The 9,905-nt window shown below is 54.6% G+C and overlaps 1 protein-coding gene across 1 annotated transcript in view; it reads left to right on the plus strand.

Moving 5' to 3' along the window:
* Positions 1 to 2: 2 nt before the first annotated feature.
* The window catches only part of RPTOR (regulatory associated protein of MTOR, complex 1), a gene marked incomplete at its 5' end in the record, with an annotated part of 106,061 nt that continues 96,158 nt past the window's right edge, over positions 3 to 9,905 (plus strand). The window contains one exon of the mRNA XM_015559764.1: positions 3 to 131. Coding sequence (XP_015415250.1) covers positions 3 to 131 — 129 coding nt within the window. The remainder of the gene's footprint in view (positions 132 to 9,905) is intronic.

Genomic DNA, 9,905 nt, shown 5'->3' on the forward strand with positions numbered 1-9,905 from the left:
TGGGGCTCGGGGAGGAGGACGAGGCCGACCTGAGCGACTGGAACCTGCCCTTGGCCTTCATGAAGAAGCGGCACTGCGAGAAGATCGAGGGCTCCAAGTCCTTGGCCCAGAGCTGGAGGATGAAGGACCGGGTAGGTGGGCTCCCGGGCGCCCCTGGCATCTCGGTGGTCGCCCCCAGGGCGCGTCCTTGGCGAAGCGGCGATGTGTTTTCGTGGTTCCTTTTCCCCAGCCACGTGTCGCGAGGCAACTAAAAAGCACAACCCGTGTCAGCCTCCAGCTCTGGCCGCCACGGGAAGACTGTGGGTTCGTCCCGGGTGTTCGCTCGCCGAGTTCTGATGGAGGCGGTAGCAGGGAAGCGGTTCCGCGCGCGGGGATGTGCTTGGTGCTGCGAGCACCGAGCACCGAGCACCCAGAGGAAGGGCCACTGGGCTGTTACTGCTCGCACCCGAGCTCATCCCCGCGGAGTTCAGCTCCTGCCCGGGGCGAGTGAGTGGGGGCCTAAGCTAGTGGCAGGAAACAAAGTTGCGGGCAGGTGTTCAGCTGGTAACAAATGGATACAAAGTTACCGTGACCGTCAGCACAGCCTCTAATCCAAACAAGGGGTCTGGACCCCTGACTTCGCTCCTTTTATGGGGTGTCCCGTCGCTGTGACCTGGAGACAGACTTTCTCCAGGAGCAGCGTTAGGGTATGAGGGGTTGGACTCGGGTCCCCAGGATGTTGGGGTGTGGACAGCGACTCCCAAGCCGCTGGTAGGAAAGAAAACAGCCAGGTTCGTTGACTCTGGCCTTAGTCAACCACCCTCTGCTCCCTGGTCCCCGAGCAAAGGGGCGGGGCTGTGTCACGGTGAGCGCTTGGCACTCGTCTTTTTGTGATTTATTTTCTCCAAGACTGTCTTTATTCACGTGAACGTTTCGGTGCTAGAAGAAGGGTCGCTGTTGTTACAACTCAGTGTGATTGCTCTGGGCTTATGACTATGCTTATAGAGCAGCGGTTCTCAACCTGTGGGCCCGACCCCTTTGGTCGAACGACCCTTTCACAGGGGTCGCCTAAGACCATCCTGCATATCAGGTATTTACATGACGATTCATGACAGTTATGAAGTAGCAACGAAAATAATTTTATGGTTGGGTCACAACACGAGGAGCTGTATTTAAAGGGCCAGAAGGACACAGAACCTGGCTAAGATGATCACCTGAATGCTGCCTCTGTGTCATTCCTTCTTCGCCGACGCCATCCACACCTTTGGGAACCCCTTGACCTGCTGGGGTTGGACCCCAACAATAAAATATATATTTAAAAAAAAAAATAAATAAAGGGCCAGAAGGTTGAGAACCACTGTTATAGAAGATTATTGATTTGGGTATTGCAACGTCAGACATAGGTGAGGTCACTGTTGCGGCGAGTCTCGTTAGCCACAATGCTTCCGTTGTTGACTTGGCTCAATTTTAACCAGCTAACTGCCACGTGTCCAAAATGGAAACCATCCCCACACACCGCGATATTTTGAATTTAATTTAAAAAAATCAATTTGCAATGAATATTATAAAAATAAATGTATTACAATTTGGGTGTTCTTGAATATTTTCAGCTGAAAATTCTCACGAAAAATGATTTTAAAGGAAAACATTTTTTTTAATAGACGCGCGTGGCGTGTGGGGAAGGCCTGCCGCTGCGTCTACAGACACTCATGGCGTCCAGCGGGTTAAAAAGTTAGGAACATTTGTTTCATCCAAAAGTAATTTAAGAAGTAGAAGAGGTGGTCATGGGAAAAGACCACGTAAAGCCGGTATTTAGTATGAATTACATCATTCAGAGCTGTGGTGGTTGCTCGGCATATGTGAAAACACATTTATTTTATTTTATTTTTTAAATATATTTTATTGATTTTTTTACAGAGAGGAAGGGAGAGAGATAGAGAGCTAGAAACATCGATGAGAGAGAAACATCGATCAGCTTCCTCCTGCACATCTCCCACTGGGGATGTGCCCGCAACCCAGGTACATGCCCTTGACCGGAATCGAACCTGGGACCCCTCAGTCCGCAAGCCGACGCTCTATCCACTGAGCCAAACCGGTTTCGGCAACACATTTATTTTAAAGTTACTGTCTAGTCATTTCTTTCTTTCTTTCTACCTGGGCTTCTTTTTCTCTGTTGAAATGTGGTTTCCTCTGCTCCCTAAACACATGCTCCAACTGTGCAGAAGCGATTAATGGGTACATTTTCTGACCTTTGATTTAAAGCATTAATTTGTCAACCATCCACATAACCGATGAGAAGGGCTCCGTGGGGTAATAGGAGAAAGAAAGCTCGGTCTCGCTTAGAGAGCGGGAGGACTTCGCTGTCTCTGACGATTCAAATTGTTAATGAAGAAGAAAACAGCAGCTAAGGGTTTCAGTTACGTTTGGGAAAACTTGTCCCCTGGGCACCGTCACTCTGGTCACACCCTGAGGGGACCTGGTGCCCTGGGGCGGGCTCTGTGGAGGGGGGAGCGGCCGCCCAGAGGGGTACACGCAGGGCAGCTGAGGGGCGCTGGGCCCAGCCAGGTCCCCTTCCCTTTCTCTCTCTTTTCTTTTTCTTTGTAACCAGAAAGCCTTTTTTAAAATGTGAAATCTTCCGTTTCTGAAGTGTTGGCACTGATTCAGGTCACAGAACACGAGCAGTTCGTTTGGGGCTGTGCTGGGCAGGGGGCCACCTCTCTCCCGGCAGCTCTCTCCGCCTCATCACAGAGCAGCAGGCGTGGGTCTAGTTGTCCTGTGCTCGCACCGACGCCAGCGGGTTGGGGGTGCCACCAGCGGGTTAGGGGTGCCGCCAGCGGGTTAGTTTTCTTTTTCTTTGTAACCAGAAAGCCTTTTTTAAAATGTGAAATCTTCCGTTTCTGAAGTGTTGGCACTGATTCAGGTCACAGAACACGAGCAGTTCGTTTGGGGCTGTGCTGGGCAGGGGGCCACCTCTCTGCCGGCAGCTCTCTCCGCCTCATCACAGAGCAGCAGGCGTGGGTCTAGTTGTCCTGTGCTCGCACCGACGCCAGCGGGTTGGGGGTGCCACCAGCGGGTTAGGGGTGCCGCCAGCGGGTTGGGGGTGCTGCAAGAATCCTTAAAACATGCAAAACCTGACTATTTACTGGGCACTAACCAACCTTCCTCCCTCCCTTCCTTTCTTTTTTTCTTCTTTCGTTAATCCTCACCAGAGCACATTTTCCCCATTGGTTTTTACAGAGAGTGGGAAGGGCGGGGGGGAGCAGAGAGAGAGAGAATCATCGATGTGAGAGAGACACATCAATTGGTTGCCTCCCGCATGCACCCCAGCCATGGCCAGCAGTCGAGCCTGCAACCAAGGTATGTGCCCTTGACCAGAATTGAACCCATGACCCTTCAGTCCGTGGACCGACACTCGATAACCACTGAGCAAACTGGCCGGGGTGCACTGACCCCGTTTGCCTTAGATTGTCCAATTAAAAAATTTGGCAACAGCCAATGCAATAGCTGTCCGTTGTAAATGGATAAAAACTGTACCTAATTTTTTATCAGATTGGCAAGAAGTGTATTGTTCGGTGTGGCACGGAATCTTGGAAATCAGTTCAGGTGCCATGAGATGAAAAGGCTGGAAATCGCTGTCCTCCACACGACTTCCCATGGGCCTTGTCTGCCCTGAGTGCGGGCGGTCTTGGCTTCGTCCAGGGATCAGTGTGCCACGCCTGCACCTTTATTTTGTCCGTATTTAGTGGCTGCTTCCTGGTGTCTTATTTATTGACGTGGTAAGGATCCCCGAAGGGGACTGGCCACTCCAAAGAGTGTTCTGCCAGTCAGCATGGCGCTCTCTTACAGAGCCCCCCCCCCTCCCCCACGCCCCTCTCGCTGCCGCCGCGGCCTTTGTTGTGAATCAGTCCTGCTTTTCCAATGCGGCCACTGTTGCGTGCTCATTAAATGCTGTTATCAAATTGCTCTATTGTTTGGTTAATTCTGTTATGAGGATACATATGCATCAATAGCATGTGTGGCTTGTAATTTTCAAATAACAAGACTTACGTGGATTACAGTTCAAAGGGAACCATTCGTAGACCCATGGCCAAAACAGACGCGTCTAAACCAACCGCCCCGTTGCGGTTTACTGTGACGCTTCACAGGGATCAGCGTTCATTTCCCGCCGGAAGGTGGGCATGGGGGCTCCCTGGCCTCCAGTGACCTCTGTCCTCACGTCTGTGGGCTGAATGGGAAGCCGGGGGCAGAGGCGGTGACCTGCCTCCAGCAGGTGTGGCTGCAATGAGCCGTTTCCCAAACCCGCTTCTAGGCGGGCGGGTGGGTTCTTTGTGAGCCTGGCTTTGAGTCCCTGGTGGAAGCGAGTAGATACATTAAACTAATGCAAGGGCCGTGAGGGTCCATGGTGGCACTCGGCGTACGTGGTCACACCGTAATCTTGCCTTCTCCACTCCCTCCTTTCCCGACCTTCATCTTTCTCTGTTTACTCCAGCGAGGCCCTTCCCTGAGGCGCCGAGGCCGCCCCGCCCCGGGGGGCCCTCTTTCCTGTTAAATCTGAGGTCGCCCTGAGTCCTTACCCTGTCTGACCTCAGTGCTATCCACTTGCTCATGGCCGCTAAGGGTCTCGCTTATGGCTTTAAATGCCATCTGCATGCCCCCACCCTCCAGCCCCCAGTGTTCAGTTCTGACCTGCGCCCGGGACTCCGTCTCAAACGCCTGCTTCGCCCTAGTTTCCCCCTCAGCACACCACCACCACCACCACCACCACCACTCGTTCAGGCTGAGTCCAGAACTGGCCCTCCGCTCCTTCCTCGTCGCCCTGTAAGTTCACAGAACCGCAGTTTTGTCTCCAAAGCGTGACCGTCTGTCGGACCTCCTCGCTTTGTCTCCGCCACTGAGCCCGTCCAGGCAGCCGCACCTTCTGTGACGCTCCAGCTGTGCTGACCGGCCTCCCGGCACCGCGCTCGCTGTGCTGTCCATCCTGCACTGGAGGCCAGAGGGCGCTCTGGAAAGTGAGTCGGAGTCCATGGCGGCCTGCTGCCTCCCCGCCCGTTCCTGGGTGTGCGGAGCGGCCTGTTGAAGTTCTTGCATCTGGAGGATTGGTTTCCACCAAAAGTTTGGAAAATGTGCTGCCATGTTTTCGTCCCCGTCCCGCCCCCGCCCCCTTGAGTCTTGCAGAACTGCAGTTACGGTTCTTCTAGATCAGCGGTTCTCAACCTGTGGGTCGCGGCCCCTTTGGCGGTCGAACGACCCTTTCACAGGGGTCGCCTAAGACCATCCTGCATATCAGATGTTTACATGACGATTCATAACAGTAGCAACATGACAGTTATGAAGTAGCAACGAAAATAATTTTATGGTTGGGTCACAACATGAGGAGCTGTATTTAAAGGGCCAGAAGGTTGAGAACCACTGTTCTAGATGCTTGGTGCCATCCTCCCAGGCCCCTCCTGCCTTTCTGTTTCCGTTCCCATGGTTCTGTAGCAGCGTCTTCCTATTCCCTTGTTTGTTCTTCTGCAGTGTTTAATAGGTTGCTAAGCCCATCCATTGTATTTTTCATTTCAGATACTATATTTTTATTCTCTAGAAATGGTCTTTTTTCTTAATGTATTAAAAAATTTTTTTGGCCCTAGCCAGTTTGGCTCAGTGGATAGAGTGTTGGCCTGTGGACTCAAGGGTCCTGGGTTCGATTCTGGTCATGGGCACATGCCCAGGTTGCAGGCTCGATTCCGGGGGGGGGGGGGGGGGGGGGCGTGCAGGAGGCAGCCAATCAATGATTCTCTCTTCATTGATCTATCTCTCTCTCCCTCTCTCTTCCTCTCTGAAATCAATAAAAAAACTATATTAAAAAATTGTTTTTGCTTAATTTTATTGATTTCAGAGAGGAAGGGAGAGGGAGACAGAAACATCAATGATGAGAGAGAATCATTGATTGGCTCCCTTCTGCACGTCCACACCAGGGATCGAACCCACAACCCAGGCATGTGCCCTTGACCAGAATCGAACCTAGGACTCTTCAGTCCGCAGGTCGACGCTTTATCCACTGAGCCAAACCAGCCAGGGCTAGAAATGGTCTTTTTATAGCTTATATTTCTCTTTTTTTTGTTCATGTTTTCCTTTAAATCCTTGAATAAATTCATAATGTCTTTTTTTTTTTAAGCCTCACCCAAGGATATTTTTCCTTCGATCCTTAGAGCAGAAGTGGGGGGAGGAGCAAGAGAGAGAAAAATATCAGTGAAAGAGAGACACGTCAACTGGTTGCTTCCCACATGCACGGGGGCTGGGATCAAACCTGCAACCCAGGTGTGTGCTCTTGACTGAGAACCGAACCTGAGAGCCTTCAGTGCGCAGGCCATGCTCCACCCACTGGGCACACTGGCAGGGCTGTAGCATCTTAAAGCTCCTGCCTGTTATTCCCGCCCTCACTGCCTCTGCTTCTGTTGGCGATTTTCTCTGCTCGCTCGCGGGCCACAGTCTCCTGCTGTCACTCACCTGCTGGCCGTGGGCTGGAGGCTGGACTCAGGAGTGTGACGTCCGGTGGTTGTCGTCATCTCACAGGCCGAGTGGTGTCCGGGCAGGAAGTCACTGCCCAGCGATTAGCTTCGTTCTCTGAAGGCCGGTTTCCCGCTGCGTCCGAGCGGTCAGGCCGGGCTGCCACCCTCGGCGCCGCCGGGCCCGGCCCTGTTTGCTCCTGTGGCCTCACCTGGAGCCACATCAGCCTCACCGCGTGTATTTCCTTTTCCAATGTTTTTATTGACTTCAGAGAGGAAGGGGGCGGGGGGGAGGACATCGATGATGAGAGGGAATCATTGATCGGCTGCCTCCTGCACGCCCCCTACTGGGCATCAGGCCCACCACCAGGCGTGTGCCCTTGATCAGAATCGAACCCGGGACCCTTCAGTCCACAGGCCGACACTCTATCCACTGAGCCAACCAGCTAGGGCTCGCCACGTGTATTGTCTATGTTGCTGTCATGCTGCATAGCATGCTATGTGACTGCAACAGAGACAGCAGTGGAGACGGGGTGGCCCAGAAAGCCTGACTATGGCTCTGGCCCTTGGCAGAAAGGGGTTGGGTCTGGCTTAGTCCGGCGCCCAAGGTGCAGCCTTCTGGGTGTTGGGCGAGGCCCCTTCTCCCTGACTTGTTGGGACGCGGGTGCTTCCCAGCCTCACCTGTGCCTCGATCCCCGGCCTCCTGGAGGCTCACTCAGCGCTCTGTGCCCGCACTAGGCCCAGGACGTGGGGACCGTGAGCTCCAGCTCCCGCTGCAGCGCTCGGCCCCTCCCCTCCCCTAAAAGTAATAATTCCTGCTCCTTAGCTCGGGACCCCCGTCTTGTTCTGCACGGGGCCCTCTCCACACAGAAGCTCGGTGGGCCCGGGGCTCACCCCACATGCTGCTTCTCTCGGGATCACGCTCCTGCAGCGCCTGCGGGTCATGGTTGGCTTAGCTTTCTGGGTGTCTTGGTGGGAGGGCGCAGGGTCATTAGGCGAGTGGAGGTCCCCCTACGGGTGATGTGGAGGAGCCACGCGGGGAGACGGGACTCGGAGACATTTACGGTGCGAGGCCAGGCACCCGTGTGAAGCAGGTTAGAGGCGCTGAGGTCGCTCCTCGCATTAATAAACTGTGGGTGCAGCTGCTCCCCCCCCCCAGCGTCACTTTCCAGCTGAAATGTAGCAGTGACATGTGAGATGCCATCGTGTTGTGAATTAGCATACAGATGGGGCTGGAAGACCTGGCTGCGACCCCCAACCCCCTGGATGGTCAGTGCAGCCCCGGGGCGGGGCCTCTCCCCGGATGGAAGCGTTTGCACCTCACTGGGGTCTGTGAAGCCGGGTGGGTCAGAGGTTGACGCTGAATGCTTGCTAAACATGTCAGAGGATCAAGCGTAAAACTTTCCTGTGGCCGCGTTAGAGCTAAACGAGCCTTGTCCCGCGGTCTCAGTGCCGGACCTGGTGCTGCCTTCGGGGTTCAGGTGATCACACAGAATCCTCGGGGTGTCAGTCACCGTTAGAGCCCCAGGAAGGATTGTCTGAGTGCTCGTCCCACTTAGATATTGATGAAAGAAGTCTCTCCCGTCTTATTTGATCTGGCGAAGTTCCTTTTGTTTCTAATCCTCACCAAAGGACATGTTTTTTATTGTTTTTTTTAGAGAGAGGGGAGGAGGGAGAGCGAGAGACATTGATATGAGAGAGAAATATTGATCAGTTGCCTCCCGTGCACACACCGACTGGGAATTGACCCTGCCCCCTAGGTATGTGTCCTGACCAGGAATCGAACCGGGGCCTTTTGGTGTATGGGACGATGCTCCAACCAACTGAGCCACCGGCCAGGACTGAATTTATTGGGTGACATTGGTCATAAAATTATGTAGGTTGACGGCTTTTGATAACTCTCATACGACTGCGCTGGTCTCATTCTCCTTGCAGCGCTGCACGCACGCCGTGTCTACGTTTTGAGGCAGTGCGATTATGTCGTGCACGTGTGAGAGCGTGTGTCGTGCCCGTATGAGAGCGTGTGTCGTGCCCGTATGAGAGTGTCGTGCCTGTGTGAGAGCATGTGTCGTGCACGTGTGAGAGCGTGTGTCGTGCCCGTATGAGAGTGTCGTGCCCGTGTGAGAACATGTGTCGTGCACGTGTGAGAGCGTGTGTCGTGCCCGTATGAGAGTGTCGTGCCCGTGTGAGAACATGTGTCGCGCACGTGTGAGAGCGTGTGTCGTGCACGTGCGAGAGCGTGCGTCCTCCCGGTGAATGGAGTCCGCACCGTGACGAGGTCACTGTCGTGTCCCGTGCGTGCTTCTTGCTCCGCGTCTGTTGCCTCAGCAGCGTGGCTCCGTGTCCTCCCGGCGGCAGGTGCACGGCTATGTTTCTGTCCCTTTACAAACCTCTCTGTGTCCTGCTTTGCATATGTGTGTGGTAAACAGCTTGTGGACGGAGTGAAAACAAACGAGTCTGACAATTTTTGTCTCTTAACTGGAGCATTCAGTGTGTTCACATTTACTTGGGCTGAAATCTGCCGTCTTTGTGTTTTCTGTGCCGGCGCCTTGTCTTCTTTATGCTTTTTGTGGGTCGGAAATGCTTGTTATTAACGCCTTCCTTCCCTGTTTCTGCCGGGACACACTGGTCCCCTCTTGTTGCAGTCATTCCCTAGAAACGGCGGGAGACGAGGAAGCGGGGTCAAGTTCGTCTCGACCTGGGCCCTTTCCTGGCAGCTTAGAGCCGGCCGGCCCTGCAGCCTGTGCTCCTGTGTGTCGGTGTCTGCGCGTCTCATTTATGTATTTAAAATAATCTTTATTGATGTCAGAGAGGAGGAGAGAGGGAGAGAGAGATGGAAACATCAATGATGAGAGCGAATCGTGGATCGGCTGCCTCCTGCATGCCCCCTACTGGGGATCTAGCCTGCAACCTGGGCCTGTGCCCTGACTGGAATCGAACCCGGGACCCTTTGGTCTGCAGGCCGACGCTCTATCCACTGAGCCACACCAGCCAGGGCTCGCCGTGCATGCTATTTCGGGGCCAGCATCACCCGCACTCGCTGTCCCTGTGTCCTCCTGTCTGTGCTCTAGGCTCCCATGTGTTTCTCACTCCGCTCGTCGGTCCCCTGGGAGCTCCGACCTCCGTGGGGTCCCTCTCGCGTGATGGGAGGCTTGAGGCTCCCTGCCAGAGGCCTGCGAGGCCGGGTTCCGTGTGCTCCTCTGACAAGACCTTGGCTCCGTCCTGGTCGGAGGTGCTTCCCGGGCCCGGAGCTCCAGCCTGTCGCCCCTGCAGCTCCGCGAGGCCCCCGCCTCCCGTGGGCCTGCTGCGCTCTGCGGCCTCGGCCTCCATCGCTGTTCCTCCCACAGCCCACGCCCGTCCCACGGCTCCAGGTTTCTATGGGCTGGGCCCGGGGTGATGCTGGCGCGGGGAGGGGGGCGCCCTGCCCAGTTCTGCACG

This window comes from Myotis davidii, unplaced genomic scaffold, assembly GCF_000327345.1.
Source record: "Myotis davidii unplaced genomic scaffold, ASM32734v1 scaffold211, whole genome shotgun sequence".
NCBI classification, from domain to species: domain Eukaryota; kingdom Metazoa; phylum Chordata; class Mammalia; order Chiroptera; family Vespertilionidae; genus Myotis; species Myotis davidii.